General features: G+C 40.0%; 1 protein-coding gene across 5 annotated transcripts in view; it reads right to left on the bottom strand.

Annotated features, from left to right (window-relative positions):
• SYT16 (synaptotagmin 16) overlaps nucleotides 1-23,792 on the bottom strand; it is a 121,267-nt gene that overhangs the window by 14,094 nt on the left and 83,381 nt on the right. For 2 of the 5 annotated variants that reach the window (XM_081969202.1, XM_081969201.1), the window contains exons 2-4: nucleotides 20,397-20,965; nucleotides 5,556-5,809; nucleotides 77-520 (exon numbers count right to left, since the gene is read on the bottom strand). In XM_081969202.1, the coding sequence (XP_081825328.1) occupies nucleotides 77-520; nucleotides 5,556-5,809; nucleotides 20,397-20,877 (1,179 nt within the window). In that variant the 5' untranslated portion in view covers nucleotides 20,878-20,965. Of the gene's footprint in view, nucleotides 1-76; nucleotides 521-5,555; nucleotides 5,810-8,689; nucleotides 8,903-20,396; nucleotides 20,966-23,792 lie in introns of all 5 variants that reach the window. The other 3 variants (XM_081969204.1, XM_081969205.1, XM_081969203.1) reach the window with 2 other exon arrangements.

Raw genomic sequence — 23,792 nt, 5'->3', positions numbered from 1 at the left:
ACTATCCTCTTTTATCCCAGAGAAAGGAAATGCAATAAGAACTTTAGTAATTTGTCCCCAATTTAATTCTACTTACACATAAGTTGCTCCTTGGTTCCAGAACTAGCGTGGTCTTCATTTCCCCCTCTTGGTTGAGATGGCTAAGATAAAACAACTGCTCGCCCATCATTCTCTCCTTCATCATTTTGCGCACAGAATAGAGACGGAACCGGAGGGCGTAACTGCACAGCATTTCAGGCGCCAGCTTAGTGAAGGTCACTTTGTCCTTGAACAATGGGTTAGGCCCTTTCTGGACACTTGTCTTCCCTCGCTGTTTCTTGCTGGGCATCAGGACTGTGTGTACCTGCCAGGTACTTGCTCCACTGCGGTCCTTGTCTGGGATATCTTTAGCTTCGACAATAGTCACCACCAATTTCTGGCTCGATGGTTTGTAATCAAAGATGACGTCTAAGTCACCACATCTTGAAATTGGCTCGTAGGCACTAGTATGAGCTGGAAGAACACTTGCTTCTTCATGTTCCTTTAACAGGAAAAAACATTGGAATTGAAAAACCCTGTTATTTACTAATATATAGCAATTAAATAACAGTTGCAGATCAGTGATTCTGGGTTTTGTCTAATTGCCAACAAGAAATGGGGGGAAAGCATGTTGAGTTGGAAGAAGACAGAAGTCAAGAGGACACTTCTGCCTTTTTTGGTAGTGGAGAAAATAAGAGAAAAAGAGACAAGGTCTAGGACTTCAAAAGGAATAACAGATAATGGACAGGGGAGCATAGCATGGCTTGGAAATCAGTGAAGAATAAGTAAGAATCAGGAGCTTCAGGGAAATATGGTTGGATGATTATTTGTGAAAGACAGGAGGCCAAACAGAATGGAGAGGTGGGATCCATACAGAGGAGTTACATATTAAGAGCAAAGGATTGAATACAGAAGAGAAGTTCAGATCTAAGAAGAAAACCCTCCATTACTGAAAAGATAAGTATAAAAGATAAGAATTACATTTGACAAAAAGATTTTGGGACAAATTCTTGAATGCCATTTTATTATCTGTACAAAACAGAATGCATTACTGGTTCTTGTTCTGCAAAGAGCTTTCCCCTATCATAAAAAGCAGAATATCCCACTTATGTCTTCATCCCTTGTGAAGGTATAAACATATATTTTAGTCTTCTCTGGGCACTAAATCTAAGCCTTTTCATGCCTACAGACGACATCAAACCACACAAAACGTTTTTTTTCCTATTTTTCAATGCGTTTCTCCAGACAGATTCATCTACCTTTCGTCTAATCCTTTTTCTTCTTCTTTTTAAATACAAAATTTACTTTTGATAAAAGAAAAGCCTGTGAAGAGGGAGAGTCAGGTGCTTGGTTTCCTGGGTGTGTGTTTTCTGTTCAAAGGTGCTTTTTAATCTCAGATTAAAATGGGTTGCCATAGAGACCTTTCCTTTCTATTTAAACATGAACATGCTGTGAAAGAACAGGATATTCAGGGAGCAGAGCAGGTCTTCAGAAGGAATTTAAGGATTTACTCCTACAGCTGTATTTCAGAACCCTTCTAGCGCACTGATGCAGAATATTTTATATATTACTCTTTTGCTGCTGGTCACTATTTCTCCTTTCAATTGCCCCGATTATATTTTTATTTGGAAAATGGTATGGAAGTGCCAGAAAGAAATAATAACAATGATGTTGATGATGACCATGACAACTACTTGTTAATCACCTCGCCAGAGACAGGTCACTCACCATGCCTTGTATTCTGCCTGGTGCCCAGTATTCTGTTGATTCTCTAATAAGGAACATAAGGTTTCTTACATCCTTGGTCGCTACCCTGCAAAGGGGGCTGGCTACATTCAGCTACAAATGTCACATGCAACAGCTTGCCTCCCGGAGTTGTGGTGGCTTCCTCACTGGAGGTTTTGAAAAATAAACTGGGCAATCATTTGACCAGGATGGTATAAGGTCTCTTGCCTTGAGCAGGGCGTTGGACTGGAAGACCCAAGAGGTCCCTTCCAGCCTTACGATCAGAGGGTACCTAAGGCCTCCAAAACAAGATGCCACCTTGCTCAATGCCAGCTTTTAAACACAATCAACTATTCTGTCTTTCAGCAAGAGGTACCAGAATAGAGAATGGTGTTTTAAGTTTGTCCATCTCTATTGGAGTTGGAGTCATTCTAGAAATATTTGCACTTCAACACAATATAGGCAAAGATAAATGTGGGTAATAATTACAAAATCCATCACCGAGCCTATCAAAAATCAGGACTGTTACCTAAACATTTTATTTGAATCCCATTGGGCACTAAACAGATAACAGGGGAGGGGGAAAGGGGAAAATAAGTAGGCAGATTTTGCCTACAAACCTTGGATCTGGTTTTTACCTGGCTTGTAACCACTTGCCCTTAGTAAAGCTACACCTTTCACTAATGATGCAGCCAAAGGCTCTTCTGTTGACCGAGTTGGGACAGCCCCAACACCAAATCTTACTATTCCTAAAAGAAGGACATGTATATTCATGGAGTGGGATGGGAGAAACTGTGTCATCTTAATTCCACAACCAATGGACATGATCAGAAGACACAGAGATCAAGAGAGGGATAAGACCGAGGAAGAAGAGGAGCAGCAGGAGGTATCTTTGTATGAATCATAGAGGAGGGGTTCATAATGAATGACTAAAGTCTCCTTCATTTCAGCTCAGATAAAAGCTCAGGCATTACTTTTTCTAAAAAATAGGAAGAAGATGTAGATGAAGAACTCAATAGGGACCAAGTGATCAATTCCTTGTAGGCTCAGAAGGAATGATAAAAGAGGAGCTAATAAAAGGAAAAAAAAGTGTGTAAAGCCTTTTTGTAAATCAACAGACTGATTCTGGAAGTGGCATTCAGAGTGGAGAGACTTGAGGTGACTAACCAATCAGCTGCCTGATGAGTAATTCAAGGTCCTACAAAACTAGATCTAAAAACAAAAGCATCCGAGATCGTGCAACTATATGATAGGAATGTAATGGCTGCAAAGCATACAGAGATCCAGACCTGTTATGTTCAGTGCTCCAAACATAGGAAGGGGCTTACTAGTCAGATCCTTGACCCAGGTTTTTTGCACTGTCACAAACAATGGGTCACATAAAAAGAGTTGCGTCAAAACACTGTAAGGCAGGGTAAAAATACACTGCAGTATCCAGCAAGCAAACCAACTGGAGAACCTACTTGAACAATTCAGGCAGAATGGCTACCACAATTTTGTTTACAACAAGATGCCTGTGCAATATGCAGGGGAGAGAAAGAAGGTACAAGACTATTATATGGCACTCCCTGTCCTACTTTATAAAGTAATTTAAAGGCAGTAGAAAGCAACTTCCAAGATCTGCAAGGAAGCATCCCTAGAGCCATGATGGCGAACCTATGGCATGCGTGCCAGAGGTGGCATGCAGAGTCCTCTCTGTGGGGCATGTGTGCCGTCACCAGCTGCTCTTCTGGTTTCTGGAGTGCACATGCACACTGGCCAGCTGATCTTCGTGGGCGCCGCAGCATCGGAAAATGACCTGAAAACAGCCCCCAAAACGGGCAAAACCCACACCGTTTTCAGGCCATTTTGTCCCCCAAAACAGCCCAAAAATGGCACAAAAAAAGCCAAATAACAGGCATGCGTGCACCGGCCAGCTGGTCTACGGATTTCCAGTGCTCTGATGCGCACAAAGACCAGCTGGCTGGCACGCATACACGTGCCGGAAACCCAAAGACCAGCTGGCTGGCGTGCACACGCACGCTGCCAGCTGGTCTTTGGGTTCTTGGCAAGCATGTGCACATGAACATGCATGCATGTGTGTTCCAGTTTGGGCACTTGGTGCCGAAAAGTTTTGCCATCACTGACCTAGAGGCTACCATACGAAGGCAAATCAAGAACTATAAACACTGTTTGGAGGTGGGAGAAACTTCAAATGTAATTTAGCAGATTCCCTGCATGGATTGCCCCTGTGGCTATGTAGGACTCAACCAGTGGCGAGTTTCAATTTTTTTTAGAACCTCTTCTGTAGGTGTGGCCTGTTTTGTGGGAGTGGCTTGCCGGCCATGTGACAGGTAGGAGTGGCTTGCCAGCCATGTGGCTGGGTGGGCATGGCCAACATGTAAAATGTGGTGAAACTCACTTAACAACGCTCTTGCTTAGCAACCAAAATGTTGGCTCAGAAACTCTGACATTTGAAGCACGCCTTCTTAAAAGCAAGTCTTAAAGCTGTCCCTTGCACCCCTAACAATTTAGAAAAAAAAACCCAGGGGTGTTCAAACCTGACAGCTTTAAGACTTGTGGACTTCAACTCCCAGAATTCCTCCTCTCGTTCTTCATCTTGATGATGTGCGGATGGGCGGGGGGAGGGAGCTGGAACTGCTTCTAAACGGCACTGTAGATTTGTGGAACCTCTTCTATAGAAGAGGTTAGAACTGGCAGGAACCCACCTCTGGACTCAACTCTCAGTGCCCCTGACAGGAATTACAACAACATCCTGATCTCTTAAATTCTAGGAAGCAAAATTGCTCTGTTAGCAATAAGTGGAGCGGAAACCACCGCAGGACAGAGAGATGGATTTTTGAAACTTAGAGGAGACCCTCTAAAATAAAATCTTAGTTTTCCATTTCAATTTACAATTTGTACAGTGGGAATAATATCAATCACTCATTGTAGAGAAGAGCCAAGTTTCATATTTCCTGTACATAGTCCAAGGGATTGCAACTTGTCATGATCTTTAACAACTCCCACTAGAAGTATAGTAGCATAGTACAGTTTGCAATGGTAACTAGAGAAAGGGATGCGACAGTTGATTTAAATTATCTGTTCAGACATACTCAAGTAGTGAAGTTATTCATCTATCTGAGCACCAATTATTGCCTAGACTACAAACCATGTGTTTAGATGATGAGATGATCATATAAAGCTTTGAAATATGAACCTTTTATATTTGCCACTTTACCTTGGACATGATCATATGAAAACCATCCTACTCAATAGGTTAAGACAATGATGGCGAACCTTTTCGGCAGTGAGTGTGGAAACGTCGTGTGGAAACGTCGCGCGTGTGTGTTGTCAGGGCCACACTCCAGAAAAGCCAAACTTTTGGGTTCTAGCATGCATGCACGCCCTACAATCAGTTGACGAGAGCATGTGCAGGCTGGTTTTCGGCACTGCCATGTGCGCGAAAGGATCGCACTCTGGAAAAGCTGAATGTCCGGGTTCCAGAGCGCAGGCACACCCAACAATCAGCTGGGCGGCATGCATGCGCACACTGGTGTGCGTACGAAGGACAGCTGATTGTCATGCATCCATGCACGCCAGAAACCTGGAAGACAAACAGGCAAGGCCGCATGGTCCACTTTAGGCACGCGTGCCATAGGTTTACCATCACGGGGTTAAGAGAATATCCACAGTCCAAAGATGCTGAAAACACAAATATCCAAACGTTGTGACTCAATATGTAGTCTTAACATAGTGCATGCAAACGCAGCCGTTGCTAACAAGACTTGAGAGAACCACGCAGGCTCTTATATAAAAAGACCTTTTCTTACCTCTGGACTCCAAGCTGATGAGCTGTCAGTTTCGTCATTCCCTTCAAATCCTTGGTTGCTGAAAGCTGTCTCCATTTCCAAACTCCCTTCGGTTTCTTGTCGGCTGAGGCTGGGTGTTGCACTAACATCCACCTCAGAGTCTTTTGGCTGCCCAGAGCCCCTGCTCTCCACCACCCTCGAACTGATGGATAGAAGGTCATCTTCATGAGAAGACAGGTTGTCCTGGTAACTCAGGTGGCTGAACCCATCTAAATCTAATTCATTTCAAACAAAAAAAAATTATATTTAGATAGATATACACACTCCAATTCAGGGCCCCAAAATTATTCAGATTCTGAGTTATTAGCATGAAATAAAACTATTCCAGTTCAAAAACAGGTTCTGAGGATTCTAGATTTAGTTATGAATGACAAGACACTGTTATCATTTAAAGGTAATGCTGTAGTTAGACCCAAAGGCCCTGGGCAGATTACAACACTAAATATATAAAACAATGAAATATAAACTATTTTTTTTCCAGATCAGATACCACTAGCAACAAAATACAATGGAAGGCTTGGTGGAACTGAACCATCTTCAATAACTTCTATAATGAAAGCTTTAGGAAACTTTGACAGTAAACTGTTCCAAAATTAAGGGAGCCACAGTAATGAAATGCTACTGACATGATCTTTCTCCAAATTATTAAGAATTGTGAGTGATTATGTGCCACCAAATCAGAGTTTACTTTTAGTAACCTCATAGATAGACCTTCTTCACAACAATTTTTCCCCAGTATGTCTTTTCAAGTCTTTCAACTGTGCACCCATTGCCACTGTAATCAAACTAATGTTGAAGAAGTTTAATTAACTGTACGAGGGTAATTAGTGTAATGCTTTCCCCTTCTTTTATTAGAAATTACAACCTTTAAAGGACTTCTGGAGCACCACAAGTCAAGGCTAAGAATGATTCCTTCTACACTGCAACCCTATAATCTAGTAGAGGAATAAAAGGGAAATGGAAGCAGAATTGGCAGAATCAGGAATAATAGAAATCGTTTCATGAAAGTTGAGAGGTGCTGCTGAGATTTCCAAACATTTATAGAGCATTTCTCCCTCATTCAAGTCTTCCTGAAGTCACCACTGCTTATCCTTTGATTTCATTAACTGAAAATCAACTCCAACCAATTCCCAGGTAAGCAAGCAAACAGACTGGCATCTTGCATACGATTCCCTGTGCGTTTGTCCAGAATCTGTCTGCTTGGAAGGCCACTGGGATTTCCTTCCTACAAGAATGTTTTGGGATGTTTTTCATTCCACTACGAAGGCTCCGGGCACCGCTGATGTTGAACAGAACACGGTGTACATCACAGATTGTAGCTCTAACATAAGCAGTACATGTTTGATATACACATGGCACACACCAGAGCAGTAGGCTGGAAGACAGGTTTTAAAATTTAAAATAAATAAATAAAATGCCATAAGCTTTCAGAATAGAAGTGCTTCTCTAGTGAGAAATTATTTTACACACTTCCCACACACAGCCTCCCCCAGCACACATATTCAGTGCTTTGCAAAGCTGGCTTGCAGCCAGAGTATCAGTTAAGCGTTAAAATCTATTTGAAGGTTAAGAAATATAATTCAAGGGAATCTTGGGAGCCAAGCCTTACTGAAACAAATGGGGCCTATTTCAGAATACAAATAATTCAGTTTCTTCTGAAAATGTTGCTGTGGAGTTCACTTAGAAATTTATTGCAGGATTCCTCATAAAGACTTTCCAAAGGTTGAACTAGCTATACTAGAAACAGTCGGTGAAATATATTCCAAAGTGCATTACACACCAACTCCAGCTTTTTTCCAATTTGGCATTCTGTCTCTGGAAGGTGCTAATTGGAGAAGTTTGATCTAAACCAGTGTTCATCAGCTTCAGCAACCTCAACCTCAGCATGCAACTCCAATTCTGGGAGTTGAAGTCTACCCATCTTAAAGTTGCAGTTGAGAAAGAGTGATGATTTAGACCAAGCAACCTGGTTAAAATCCACCTTGACTCCCTTTCTGAAGTTATATCTTCGGAGCCTGTGCCACTCACAGAGCTGTCATCAGCAAACACATCTTGATAAATACAAAATTATGTACATACAACTTATGATCACAACTGAGCCGAAATTTCCTGTTGCTAAATAAGACAGTTGTTAAGTGGGATTTGCCTCAATTTTATGACCTTTCTTGCCACAGTTGTTAAGTTAATAAGACGATTGTTAAACGAGTCTGGCTTCCCTGTTGACTTTCACTGTAACACTGTAACAGAAACAGAGTTGGAAGGGACCTTGGAGGTCATCTAGTCCAACCCTCTGCTCATGCAGGAGACCTATACTGGGGATTCGAACCGCCGAACTGCCGACCTTTCTGATCAACAAGCTCAGTGTCTTAGCCAATGAGCCACTTTCTCAGGCTAGGTGCTTCTCAGGAGGCCAGAAAAGTTGATTACATGACCCCAGGACACTGCAACCCTCATAAAATATATGCCAGTGTCTGAATTTTGGTCATGTTATCACAGTGAATGCTGTTAAGTGTGAAAATGGTCATAAGTCACTTTTTTCAGTGTCGTAACTTTGAATGGCCACTAAACAAATGGTTGTAGATTGAGAACTACCTGTAAGTTTGTCTTATCATAAAATGGTATTAATTGTGCTTTCTTAAGGAAACAAGAGTGATGGCTACAGCAACCTTTATTATAGTTTACCCAAGTCAAATATTTATTATATCAACCTATTAAGGTGTTAGATGTAGACATTATGGGAGAAGTTAAGAAGCTTGGGAGTGCACACCTGTTTTCCAAGTTCTACTAAAAATATTTTATTCTTATTTTTTTCCCCATTTCATTTTTGAAGTGATGTGTTGATTTTAGATTAACAGTATAAGCTTTTGATTTTATGTCTTTACTGTCAAACTTTGACTGATTTTAAAAGAGGCTTAGCAGAAGCGGAGCTAGTATAAAATGATGTCCATAGTCCTTCAACCCTGGAGCAAATTTTAGACATATTGTTGACCACTTGTGTGTCCCTTGACTAAGCCAAATTGGATGCATTTTTTGTTTATCTCTGCAATTTCCATTCATTGTTGGGTGTGTTTTTTTTTGAAAGAGTTATAAAATACCTTCACTTTCAGAGGCCTCAGTACTGTATTCTTCATGATTTGACAACAAGCAGTTAAATTTTGGCCTGTGCTCCAAACCTGCTTGGATTCCTTTTTCAGGAACTCCTGATCGAAAGCTCTGCGAACGAGAAACTGAGATCTCAAACTGTTTAATCACCTCTTCATCACTGTCTGAGGATGTTGTTAGATCTTCATCATCCCCATAACTGTTCACTGAGAGAAAAAGAGACACACAGAAGATTTTGACAGCCCAGGAGGCGGAATCATCATACAAACTCAGAAAGACAAAACAAGGCAGGAGCCACGGGATACACAATCTCCAATGAGCTATTGGTGTTTTACCAAGAGGTGTGCCATCTTTCTGCTAGTGATCTTCGTAACAACAATGAATGTTTGGTTTTTTTACTCCTCTCCCTAGTCATCATTTCATTTTTTTCTTTCCTTTAAGACAGGGGTGTCAAACTCAAGGTCCGGGTCCTCGATCATGGGCTACTTAGATCTGGCCCATGGGGCCACCATGGAAACAGCAAAGGACCAACCCACGGTGCTTCTGCCAGTGAAAACGAGCTCCTCCCAAGCTCCTTTTTCACTGGAAAGGGGTTGCAGGAGGCCGCGGCAGTCGAAAACAGAGCTTGGGAGCTCGTTTTCACTGGCAGAGCGCTCGGGCCACCACAGGTGCCCCCAATAGGAGTGACATTGAGCTGGCCAGGCCCACCCTGGCCACACCCACCTTGGCCCACCAAGATCAAACACAACCCTGATGTGGCCCTCAATGAAATCGAGTTTGACACCCCTGCTTTAAGAAGATGTTTAATATTTTTTGTTTCATTTGTTTTACTTGAAATAATTGATTTTCTAATAACTCAATAATAAATGTACTTTCAAGGGTTTTCTACCAATCAACTTTATTCTGAATGAAGATGTCAAATGCTACAGCAAAGAGGAAGCATTCACATTATCTTCCTCAAACGAGCAATGGAATTAACCCTGCAGCTGAAAAAGCAAACCTAGTAACTGTAAATCAGACACTGCTCAACCTTGCTCCCCATATCCTCCACCATGTTATATGAGCCGTACATGATGAGTAGATACTTAAAATGCTATTTGGCTTAGACACTTATTTATGCATCACCGATATTAATAATTTTAAGCATAGTTTACAAACTGCTGTAGGAATGGGAAAGGGAATATTTATTAGAGATCCATGATTACCATCTGAACTTAATTACAAATGAAAAAGCCTCCCCAACTATTCCAATTTCCTTTCTACCCTGAAGGATAAGGTATACTCATGTCATAAAAGAGCATGGATAGCGTTTCAAAATCAGCTGCAATACTCCATATCAATTATTTCTCTCTGCTATCCATGTATTGAGTACAGAGAATTCCTGCATAGAAAATGCCACTAAAAGTCCCAACTTCTTTGCTACTTCGTCAAACAAGATTTGCTTTTTAAATATAGTCATCAGTCAAAAGCTCTACGAAAACTCTGACACATGAAGTCTTGTGCTACTGTTGATTAAGGTAGCAGAACTGATGGGATTGTGAAGGAAGCATGTCTGACCGATCTCCAAGTCGCACCAAAGAGAAGGCCATCTCCTATGCTGGATACAAAATAGAGTAAGGCTAACAACATATTTATGCAAAAGAATAACTAGCACTCAAAGACATGCACTCCATATTCTTTGCATATATTTTTGGCAATACGGAAAAAAAATCTGTGTTGCCAGAGCTGTATTCCTTTATCCTTAAAAAAAAAGCAGTACAACATAGTAACACACTAGACAGCTGGTATATTCGAATGCATCTGACTATGCTTGTGTATTTGTGTGAGAGAAAATGAGAGAGAATGAGTGCGCGCACAAGCACACACACAAATTATCACTTATATCCAACACCCCTCCACCCCAGCAGTTCCCGAAGGAAAGATTCCTCCTGTTGTTTGCCTGGATGCAGATGGGGAAAAAAATTAAATTAAAAGTCAAGAAGCAGCACACTATTTTTTTTGTATCAATTAGTAGATGATGGTGTTGAAACACCTGCTCTTTCATAGCCAAATTTGTAAACTTAGCTCATACCTCAAACTCACTCTAGAAATACCCCAAAGCTTTGTGATAAGTCTGTAGGCATAGACAAGTCAAGCATTTGCATTATTTGCCTAAAATAATGTAGCAAATGATTCAATGTCAAAGTCATAGAACTGGTCTTATACTAACTAGGCACACGAATAAATAGTCTCTATCTATTAACTGAGAATGCCTATTTCTAACTTTCATACCCATGCATTTCATGTATCTGCATACTATGTGTAGCTGTGAGCATACACAGCATGAAGATTTCAATCTCCCTTTCTTTTCGCTTTGTTTTTCTCTATCCATAATGCTAGATAATATTGTTGTCTTGGCACTCCTTTATGTAACTAATCTCCTTTCTCCGCAGACAGAGGTCAAATTTATAAATAATTACTGTAATACTAGTTATTGTGTTTCACACTGTATATAAAAAAGATCCAAAGAACAGGGATTTTTTACATTTATCTGCATTCCACCTTTGTTAACTTTCGAAGTAACTCAAGGCAACAAACAGATCCAAGACACATTTCTCCTCCTATTTTCCCTACAACAACAACAACAACCATGTGAGGTAGGCTGAGTGTGTGTGACTGGCCCAAGGTCACCTAGTTGGCTTTCATGGTTAAGGTGAAACTTGAACTCATGGTTTCCTACTTTCAAGCCCGGTGCCTTAACCACTAAACCAAATTAGTTCATACAGAGAGCTAAGCATCTACATTTAGGTGATTCAAGTTTATGCAACTGAATAGAATATAAATTAATGAAGAAAATAAATAAAAACATTGCATACACTTTCTGGCTGCCTATAATGGGCAACCTTAACCACTATGACTTATTCAGCACATTATGTTAAATACACTGTGGGTTAATGTGAATGATGAATGACACAAGGTGTTCAACAGTTGTTAGTTAAAATGGGAACACATTTCCATTCCTTCATTTCTTGGATTTTGTTTTGTCTCGGTGAATTAAAAAAAACAAACCTGGGAATAAACATGGTGCTTAAAGTAAAGACTCCAGTTTCCTACAATTAGTCACTGGAAGAAACAGGGTGGTAGGTTACTTTATTCTTTTGTCTTATCTAAAAAGGCTTTTCTTTCACTCTTAAGAAGTACCTACCACATGGCCATGAACCTAATGTTCACTCAAAAGATTGCAGATGAAAACAACAGGGTTCCTTGCAGTAATATAAGCTTCCTTACAGAACCATTGAAAATATTACCACTATGGCATAAATGAGATTTGTTGTTCATTCTGACAATAAATAAACATGGTCAATCATTTCACTTCCAACTCTTTGGGAATGTTTAACAAGCTCTCTTTACTTCCCTGTGGAGAAGTCATATTATATCATACAACTAACTGCTGTTTTTACTAAGAGAAGCCCCCAGTTCTGTTCACGTTGTCAAACCGTATGTCTTCATATACCCTAACAGTACATCTCCAATATGACAGAAGCAAAGCAGAAAAGTGGTCCACCAAATATTCCTTATAAAAATTGTTCTTTTAAAGATTCCATACTGTCATCAGCATCCCAAGCAGAAGGTCATGGATCAAATTTACTTTTGGGAGTGTTTATTGGTCCAAGAAATACTGATCATATCTGCTGTAAGACATTCTTTCTACAATTTTGTATGTTTATACTAGTCCATATTATTTTTGAGGCCTTTGAACTATGGTGCTGGAGAAGACTCCTGCGAGTCCCTTGGATTGCAAAGTGATCAAACCGGTCAGTCCTAGAGGAGATCAATCCTGACTTCTCTTTAGAAGGCCACATTCTGAAGATGAAACTTAAATACTTTGGCCACCTAATGAGAAGGAAGGACTCACTGGAGAAGAGCCTAATGCTGGGAAAGATTGAGGGCAAAAGAAGAAGGGGGTGACAGAGAATGAGGTGGCTGGATGGAGTCACTGAAGCAGTTGGCATGAGCTTAAACGGACTCCAAGGATGGTAGAGGACAGGAAGGCCTGGAGTAATGTTGTCCATGGGGATCATGACTTTGCAACTAACAGCATATTATTTTAATGGGGAAAACCATTTATTTAATTCATTATAGCCACAATTTTTCCATTAAAAGAATTCAAGACCTGCCTAGCTTAATCAAAATAACCACATGCTGTTGGATGGTGAAGAATGCAAAACGGTTAACCAAAATGCAAAAGTCTCTTTGTTTCTTACTGTAATTGAGATGCTAAAATCTAACACTTTCTCTTCCAATCTGAACACAGTCATTAGCTAGCACAGATCTCATTCTAGTCCCACGGATACCTTCAATTTTAGTTATTTTAACTCTGCCATATGTGTCAGGCTCAATTATATTTCAGAACAAGAATCACAGTGTCAGACCAAGAGGCTGGACTGATTCTTTAATCACACACACAAGAATTAAAGTACAGGGGATACTTTGTCATCTAAACTATTCAAGGTGAAGCTACTTCTCATTCCCATTTGCCATACTTTTATCCCTCTTTCTTAAATGTCATATTTTCAGCTGCTGCACAGAACAATCTTCTTTGTTCACAGCTTGCAAGTAAATGTTTACCTCTTGAGATGAACAATCTACCAAAGAATTCACTTCCTTAGAGCACAAATGCGTATTCTGAAGCCATACTTCACACACAGGCACTTATTTCCATCAAATTCTGTCATCATTACCTTGGCTACCTTTAGTGCACAGATGACTTTCTGTCCTGACTTTGACGTATAGTATTGCACATCACAGCACCCAGTATAGATTTTATTTCTTGGGATCCATAGGAACGATCTTGGAAACTAAACATAGTAAATGGCAATAATCTATTACTTTTTGTTTACAAGTATGTCCCTTCCTATGAAAAGAAAGAGCAGGATAAGTTGGGTAGATGGAGCATCTGGAGTGGAGTGTAAAGATAATGGCAAGGAACAACTATGCTACTGGAATTCTATCACAACAAAAGCCTCAGAATTAAGTCATTAAACTTGGAAAAAGTTAAGAAAGGTTTTTTTGCTGTAAAACTAGTTGCTGTGTGGGCACGTAGTGTGCGTTTCATGCAGTAACTCTGTAAGTGGCATGTAATTTTTTTAAAAAAAATGCATATAACTAATTAAAGCTAAAAAGATTATAATTGCTTTACTATAGGTGTGTGCTGGCTATTTCAAGGAGGTGTGTCTCTGAGAAGGCTTTTTATTGAAGGTACATGGCTGTAAGAATGGCAAACAACTGAGGGCTTCTTGGTATGCATGGCTGGAAGGTAAAGGATTAGGGCAGGGGTGTCCAAACTTGAGAACTTTAAGACTTGTGGACTTCAACTCCCAGAATTCCCCAGCCAGCATGGCTGGCTGGGGAATTCTGGGAGCTGAAGTCCACAAGTCTTAAAGTTCCCAAGTTTGGACACCCCTGGATTAGGGGAATGCATCAATCAGTGACCATGATCTGGGCAGAACATGTTATAATTTAGAATTGTTAAGCCTCCCAGAGTCCCTTGGCTGAGATACAAGGCGATAGGAAGGTAGGCAGTTGGTAGGTAGGTAGAAGATGAAAGAGAAAGGTAGGGGAAGAGAGAGAGGGAGGGGGAGGGAGGGAGGGAGAGGGAGGGAGGGAGAGAGAGAGAGAGAGAGAGGGAGAGAGGGAGAGAGAGAAAGAGAATGAGATATTCTGTGTATCCTGTGAAAAAGGTTGTGTATGCTTGAAGACAAAGGAAAGCAATCGGTTTATAGGGAGGGAGGGGGGAAGGAAGGAAGATGGTTTACTTTATTCTGCTTTGTACCATGAATCTACTATCTCAGTAATAACTGTAATTGTCTTTGTCCAATCCTTCAGCATTCTGGAAACTGCAATTCCGTCTCTTAACAGTTGGTTTGATTGTGAATTGTATTGTTCCAGCCTTTTATTAAGTATTTTCCATATAGCATGCATGCGTCTACTGGAGAAGCAATTGTCCTGGGCAGGGGGTAGTTGGCAAGAGAAAACGTATTTTAAACAATAGAGATGCAGCATTGCTTGCAAGTTGCTGAAAGGGCATTAAGAAGGTTTATTCTAAGAGAACCACTAGTGTAACTAGTGAAGTCATTCAGTAAAGAGAATGGAACGATTTTTTTTTAAAGAATGTATAAAATCAGAAATGTTCAAAAGAATGGAAGAGTTTTTGGTCCTGGTCTAATTCAGAGAAAGAATGTAGAAAAAGCTTGGATTAACAAGCAGCTCTATGTCAATTAGCAAGATACACTAACCAAGAAAACATTGTTAACAAATATAATGAAGCCATAACCATAACAAAACATTATTAAGTTATTCCCGTCAAGCGAAGTAAACTTTGAAGTAACATTGTACTGGCAATCCCAAGAAGCCTGTAAATATCAAAAGTACAAAAGATTGTTTGCTTCTTGCTTAATAGCTCCGAACCATCTGTCAAGCCAATTGTATTTTCTGCTTCCATATAAGAATTTTAAAGAAGCAGTTGACAATTCTGTGGAATCCCAGAATTATCATATACTTCTGATGGATGGTAGCAGTACTAAACAAATCCTTTCAGATGCTATGAAGAAATTACAGAAACTGATAAGGTAGAAATTAAAAACTAAAGAATTCACACCTGCTGCTTTCAGAATTAATGATGTCAGCCATGAATCTGGGACAATCAGTCTGCAATAGGTAAGTAGACGATGAATCTGCAGGAATTGGGAGCACTTCTCCTGGATTTCATACCCAGTGAGCTCTCCCAATCCTATCAGAGATACCACAAACTGAACTTGGGATCTCATAAATCTAAAGCAAGTATGAAGATTAGAGAAACCAAGATCTGGTGCAAAGAAGGTGAGAACAGACAGGCCATTACAACAATGCACAAGAAATTATTGGTTCTTGCTCATTTAGGAAACACAGGAGGAAATGTACTATTTGAACCTGAGCTATATAACTCTCTCTATATTGAAGTTTGCCTCTTAGCGTTGTAATAGGTTGTAATGTATGAGTGTTTATGGAAACCATCTCCTGATGGTAAAATGTGTGCTTAGACTCTCAAGATCAACTAGATGGTAGCATCTGGCTGACCTTGGCAACCCACAGAAAGCTTGGAAGATTTGGATTTGGCTAGTATTTGGCTGGAAACCCCTAGGAAACAATGGATGTAAACTAATCAAGGAGAGAAGCAATGCAGAACTAAGGAAAAATTTCCTAACAGTGAGAACAATTAACCAATGGAGTGGTTTGCCTTCAGAGGATGTGGATGCCCCGTCACTGGAGGCTTTTAAGAGGAGACTGGAGAGCCACTAGACCAGGGGTGGGGAACTGTGGCTCTTTTGCGACTTGTGGACTTCAACTCCCAGAATTCCAGAACCAACATAGCTACCTCAGGAATTCTGGGAGTTGAAGTCCACAAGTCGCAAAAGAGCCACAGTTCCCCACCCCTGCACTAGACGATCTCCAAAGTCCCTTCCAGTTCTGTTTATCCTGTTGTTCTGCTAAATATCACTATGTCTACCTTGGGAAGTTTCAAAAAAATAGGAAGAATGCAATGATGAACCCCAGTATTGTTGTTGCGATGAAAAGTGTGACGATTTTTCAATGTCATAATCAGGAGTCCAAGCTGGTCTTCAACAAGTCTTCAGTTTATGGGCACTCAGACAGCTTTAGCAACTACTACACTTGTATATCCATTTGCAGAATGCTATGGACGCCAGTGATTTTATGGCTCATATATCACAGGGCCAGATAGTACAATTGCATTTCCAGCTTCAATTGCAACTGAAAGCTAGTGTAATACCATCAGTGATCACAAGGACTTTTGAGTGTACAGTGCAAGCTTGGCATTAGCCCAAGACTACACTTTGCTTTGCATATGTGCATGACAATGTAAATGTTGTTTGGTCTCACATCTATGCTTAGATGGACTGTGAACTCTTTTACTATTTTAACTCAACACCTGCATGTGAGATCTTCGTGCTTTGATGTGTCTGTATGCCCATATCCAAATACAGATCACTAGTAATTTTTTAGTGCAATCATTTTCCTGAGAGATGGCAGAGAAATATTACTTATCTCTCTTTAAAAGGAAGCACCCTTGAAAACTGCAAGATGATTTTTCTGAGCTCAGCAAGACAGAAAAGATGTGGAGTTAAACATAGCATTGGCACTTCTAAGCTATCTCCAAATATTCTTGATTTTATGCTCTTTTATTCAAGGACAGGATGATAATTGTCATAATAAGATATTAATTCTCCTGTTGCTTCCTGCCCCTTCCCAAAATGAAACTCGTGTACATTCAGTAGAGACTATTCTGGACTAAGAACATAAGGCTTGTTTGCTTTTTCATCAACAGCAATTACTTGATGAAGAGCGTGTCTATTTTCTTCTCATACTTTACTATTAGCAAAAGGGTCCTTCTGTGATCTGCCAGAAGTGCTTCTATGGCAACAAAAAGCATTCAAGTATTGCTCTTGTTTTGTGTCAATTTATCATTCAAAGCCTCGATTATACTTTTGGGAGCTAGGTGAAAGATGGTACATTAAGAATAAATAAAACTGGAGAAAACAACATCCCCCTGCCCCCCAAAAACAGCAATAAAAGAGAGAAAACAGATACACAAGAAACTCCACTGAAAAAACCCCAAGACAAGTGTTTACAATTTTGAGGCAGGAGAACACATTTATGGGCCAGGGATACAGGAGAAGGCTTTTAAAAATAATCTATCTTCCATTACAAAATGTTATGTACCAGACCACCTCAGCTTGGATAATCATCAAGACAGTGTCAGCCCTCTTCTACTCAGTTTTCATATGTTTGGTGCTTGAAAGAGCACTTGAAGAGTAAAGATTAAACATTAAAGATAGCCTTCCCCAACCCTGTTCTCTCCAGATGAGGAGGGGTATCAACACCTTTAATTCCCTAGCCATTCCCTGGTCAAATTTGAAATCTCACACATCTCAAAAACATCAGGTTGGGAAAGATAGAGGAGATAGAAGCTTCATTTTTAGAGTCATTCCTTCTGTGTTTAGGAACAAAATATGTTAGATACTAGATGATAACCTGGAGTTGCCCAGGTATTTAGAGACCTCAAAGCATTTGTCTGACAGGAAGCCATTGAGAGGGCCTTTCTTCCCCCTACTCCCATGCCCATCATCCCTGCCTTCTCCCTTTCCCTCTCCCATGCACTCCTCTTTCCCACCTTGTCTACGATCCTGGCACTTTGCCCCAAATCCATCAGGCTCTTCCCCATTGGTCCACTGGAGGGTGAACGTCATTGCTGGCTTTCCAGAGGAAGCTACGAAGGAACTGACATCACCAACAATTGCCGCTCTAGGATGCCACACACTCTCTCCTTAAGGGGCCAGGCTCTTCCTTCTTCCTCCCATGACATCACAATCAATAGCCGCTCTAGGATGCCATCCTTGCTCTCCATAACAGGCCAGGCGTTCCAGAGTTATACTGGAACATACACACACACACACACACCATCCCCACCCCCCACCCCACCCCCAGTACTTGTTCCCAGAGGGTAAGTCATCTGTGTACCAAGTTTGGTTGAAATTGCTCAAGGAGCTCCTGAGTTATGCTTGGACACACATACATAAATACATACATACAGCCATTTATATATATAGGAAGGAAGGAAGGAAGGAAGGAAGGAAGGAAGGAAGGAAGGAAGGAAGGAAGGAAAGAAGGAAGCAAGCAAGCAAGCAAGCAAGCAAGCAAGCAAGGAAGGATATAGATTAAGTGTATGCATGTACTCAATATACACATACCAATGACTACTTTAGTAGCAATTTTTCTCCAATGGCAAATGGCAGCCACTGTCGGAAATTTAATCAGAAATACTATTTCAGCCGCACCAAAGATTTGCAGTTTGGGGAATGGATTTGAAGAAATAAAAGTCTGATTTAACAACAGTGGATAAAGCAAGTGGTTTAATCAACCTGGCATAGGTTAGATGAGAAATTAACATAATGAAAAGTATTTACAGTACACTGTTTCAATAGAATCTGTTTAGAGCACAGATCCCTGAAAACAATTTTTTTTAATTTATGTCGGGAAAAGAGATTTGGTCAAAAGTGAAAATGTCTTCTCTCAAGGTACAAGGCAATTCCATCTGATGAAGTGATGTGAAGTTCAAGGAGTATTTCAAGCTTCATGTGAAGAGATACAATTTTGCCAATACTTTCAATAGTTGAAATAACATCTGAGACACATGAGTTATAAAAGAAAGTCCAGTCTCTAGAACTACAAACATGGAACAGAAATTGATAATTAACAGAATAACAGAATTGGAAGAAAGAGACCTTGTAGGTCATCTAGTCCATTTTGTCCAAACCCCCACCCCCACCCCTGCCCAAGTAGGAGACCTTTCAGCATTTCTGACGGCTGGCAGTCCATGACAGCTGACAGCGATGATACAGAGAAAGCAAGAAAACATTAGCAAAGTTGTTCAAAGTCAAAACCAGAAAAAGAATGTTAGTTTATTCAAGCCTATCTCAAAAAGAGAAATTGATTTCAAAAAAATCCCAAATTCTTCGATGAGTAAAATATAAATTCTGGTAAAGAATTATTGGCCTTTGAACTTGATTTGCCTTTGAACTTTAATTGCTGATACCTATGTTAGGAACCTACAAGTGTGTGTTTGTGTGTGTGTGTGTGTGTGTGTGAGAGAGAGAGAGAGGGAGGGAGGGAGGGAGGGAGGGAGGGAGGGAGGAAGGAGGGTGGGAGAGAGATGCTAACTTTAAAAAAATGGGGGGGAGGTGCTAATGGAATATTATGAACTGTCACCTATCCTTAGCTCTGATAACATCTAGCTAAGAACATATTATCTGATTAGATATGGAGTTGCATGAACTGGTGAAGCCTGATTTTTTGTGCCCTCTAAAACTGTTTTAGGAAAGGTTCTCCGAAGGTGTTTTCCTTAGTTATCATTGACCATCTAGCTTATAAGGCATACATGTATAATGTATGCATATTTACACCCAATATAGAGGGCAACCCAGAGAACATATTTCTCAGTTTATCATCCAAGCTATGCTCCTGAAATCAGTAAGATTATGTGTATTCAGATACAATGGTAAATTGGACTGTAATTTGCATTGCTAAGTGATGACAATCCTGGTAAACCCAGTTGCCATCAACTGAATTACGCAGATCATTAGGTGAGGACCAATCAAAATCTAAGCCATTCCCAGCTTAGATCCCCCCTCCCCGCCCCAAGCCTTGGTTAAGATAGGAAAGTAGAAATTAAAACTCCTCAGGACCCATCGTAAAGCATCTAATGTGAAGTAGTTGTCTGCTGTGAGACTTATGCATAGGATAACCTGATCTGCACTGAATGTTCCAAGAGGAGACGAGCCATATGGTTTGGTCTGTAGTAATTTCCTTTACAACAAATGGGAACTTTCTTTCAAACCCTTAAAATGGCTCAAAGAGTATATAAGATCTTCCAACTATTTTTGGATCATAAACATTTTCCAAGGTAGCCCAAAGAGTTTCTGAAGAATTTACCCATTTCTTGAATAGTTTCAAAATGTAGGGTGTAAGGTGCACTGAAAAATCAAACTTCTGCTTCTCAAAATTCAGAATATGAAGCCTGTCTAAATGTACAGATGACCAGCCTTGCAAATGGAAGATCATCTACACAAGCAAATGTTAATGCTGTCAAAGGAGAATAAAACTCACCATCCCAGCTACATGAAAGGTTCTTAATTTGCTTGCAGTGGAGATGTTCCTCCTCCTCAGGAATTGTGGGGAGAGCTTCCATAGCTTGATAACTCTTGTAACTTTGGTAGACTCCATGGGAGGCATCCTCAAAGTATTCCTCGGAGGTATGGGGAATGGTTCCTTTCTGCTCGGGCCAATACAAATCAAGATCTGAAGATTCAGGTGAAGCAAGATCTTGAAAGGATGATGAAGAATGATGAGATTTCTCACTCTCCTGACTTGAAGTACTGTCATCATCGGAACCTACAGAGTAGCGTTCATAAAGCCCATCACTGTCTTCAAAATCATCTTCCCCATCAAATCCATTTTGATCTGGTTTGCTTCCCAGATGATTCAACGAAGAAGATAAGGATTCTCCTGCTTGCTGGAAAGCCTCATAGACTCGAGATATCCAGGAGGAAAAAGGCTGGAAGAAGTTTAAGACATCCTCTGAAGCCATACTTATATATTTAATGAGCAAAACCTGTGATGGTCATAAATTCCAGCTGTTCCTCTTTGCCCGTGTATCAGATTCAGTGCTCTGTGAGCTACAGAATAAGCATTACAAGAAGTTAGTTTGAATCATCTGTTCTTCTTAACAATGGTTTTTATTATGCACTAAATCTAGCTCAGAAGATAGAACCCAAGAAAAAGAAGAACCCGGGCAGTATTTGATTTTACCCTAAATGCATCAAAGTAGAAAATGATTATGAATATGTAATTGGAAAGGTCTTAATTAAGTCTCACTGCACACGTTTATTCATATGAAAGGTTCTAGATTCAAACCCTAGCAAATTCACAAAGGGCTAAAAGAAACCTATCAGGATGGGTTATTGCAAGTCTGTGTATATAATAAGGAGACAGGAAGCACTTATGATCAGATAAGGCAGATTCATCCTAAGCTAAATCAAAACAGCTGGAATAAATCCTGAATACAAATCAATGGAACATTGAATAGTTTTGTATCGCTATTTGGTTAAAAAAAAAAGACTAAATACCTATATCGATATGTTGTTAAAACCTTGCATGAGGAACATAACAAAACTTCCAAGCATCGAACTATTTCTTGCTACGCCTACCCTTATGGATACAACCTATTAAGTCACCTAAGCTGTCAAACTGCTATTATGAATCCAGCTTGCCTGCAGCATTTGTAGAACAAAGTTTTTTGCAGCCAAGAAAGCAGCAGCTGCCCTCAGACAGATGTAATTCAACTGACATTAACAATTGATACTGAACAGACTCATATTTTATATTAAGTCATGATTTATTTAATGATGGTTTATAAACAGCTGGATTCACATGATATGTGTTTATGGATTAAGAAGTTCACACTTCACTGATAACTGGTAGGATGAAACTCACTAATAGACTAAAAAGACTGATGAATACAATTTATACAAAAGAAACAAGCCAGACAAAAGGAAGGTGAGGAAGATTGGTATTATATGCGAAGGAAATAAATGTTATCTATTAAGATCCAGGAATCTCAATGCAATTTGAGGGTCCAGGTGAAAGCATCTGAATAAGAATACAAAGAAGAGGAAACAGCAAATATATTTTTCTGATATATGTTGTTAATTGATACGGTGAACAATCTAGATATTGCCCTCCTTGATTGCGATGTAAGATGCAATAATAATAACAGCCCCCCCCCCAACTACTTGCACCCTTCCTTGAAAACCAAGTCAGGCAAGAATCCAAGATCCCAACAATTATTTCACACTTGTTCAATTTTTAGAGAGAACAATGAAAGATTAAAAAGGATAAATTGCTCTAGATTTGATCTGAACAACTACAGAAGACTTGGTTGAAGACGTAAAAGCAGCAGATTACTTTGGTAGAAAGTAATCATATCATCCTGGGGTTTGGCATACTCATTTATGCATTCTAAGAGGTCAACTTTAATCCTTTAATACTAGGTATAAAACCCATGTGCAGAAATCCTCAGGTCAAGTGAAAAGAGAAAAGCCAGGACTGAAAATATAGCTGCACACAAGTCTAATGATAAAAATGGGGATTGGGGAAAGCAACTTAACAAGTTTAACGAGATACATATACGGATGGGTATAATTGTCAAAGTGTATCAGAGCAAATAGAAATTACCTGCAGAAAGAAAATTAGAAAATTTAAAACACAAAAGACAGGACACACTAGAATGGGCTTTTAGTCTTTCGGTATTTAGAGGAAGAAAAAAAGAAGAGGTCATACAAGAAGATGGTAGGATAGTAACAGCTGACATAAAGAGGACAGAACTCTACAGCTTCTATTTTTGCATCAGTAATCTTCTGAAAGGAGTGTATCTTAATTTCAGCAAACTATTTGATTATGTTTCCCATGGGAAACTAGGATAAAAGATATGGGCTGGAGCAGACTACATAGCTGGTTAAACCACTATACCCAAAGAGTGCACATTAACTGCCTCACAACAAACCGAAAGGAAGTATTGAGTGCTCTACTGCAGGGCTTCATTCTAGATGCTGTGTTGTTCAAAATATTTACAAATGGTTTCATTGAAAACAGAGTTATTATAAATTTTGTTGTCAACACAAAATGGGGAATAGCAACAACTTTAAAGAAAAGTGTCAAGGTTCTGGAAGATCTTAAGCTGAAACCATGGAAAGAAATCAGCAAAATGAATGATAACAGCAACAAAAATGTTGCCAAATTACAGAGGTGATTCCGTTTGTACCAACTATTCCGAGACCTTTTCAATATATACCATTACCAAAATGAAAATGAGCCTCATTCTATATCTGGATGGTTGCTGGTTCCGAGAAGCCATTTGCATTTATCTCTTTAAATATTATTGTGTTACTTTCAGCCCATTTCTCTAGATCACTTTGAAATTTATTTCTGTCTTCTAGTACATTAGCCATCCCACACAATTTTGAGACAATTGATATACCTTCTACCTCTTCATCAAGTCATTAATAAAAATATGGAAGAACAAAGTGCCTTTTCTTCAGTTACATACAGTTTAACATTCTACCTCATAAACAGTCACAGCAGATACTGGCACCTAGTAACCTTTGCCAAGTTCAAAAGCATTGCAGAGCTACAGTAGATCTAGATTGGGACATTAATAGAAAATCCATGGCCGTGATGGCAAACCTATGACACATATGCCACAGATGGCACGCGGAGCCATATCTGCTGGAACGTGAGCTCCAGCGCGCATGCGTGCATCAGACAGCTGGTTTTCAGTCTTCCGGAGGACCGGAGGAGGCCATTTTTGCCCTCCTTAGGCTTCAGGAAAGCCTCCATAGCTTGGAGAGGGCGAAAAATGGGTCCAATGGGACTACAAATGATCCATTTCTGGCTTCTGGAGGGCCTCCGGGGAGTCAGGGTAGGTCATTCTGCCCTCCCCAGGCT

The sequence above is a fragment of the Natrix helvetica genome (genome assembly GCF_964273705.1).
Source record: "Natrix helvetica genome assembly, chromosome: 1".
Lineage (NCBI taxonomy): Eukaryota > Metazoa > Chordata > Lepidosauria > Squamata > Natricidae > Natrix > Natrix helvetica.
This window is presented reverse-complemented; position numbering and strand designations above follow the sequence as displayed.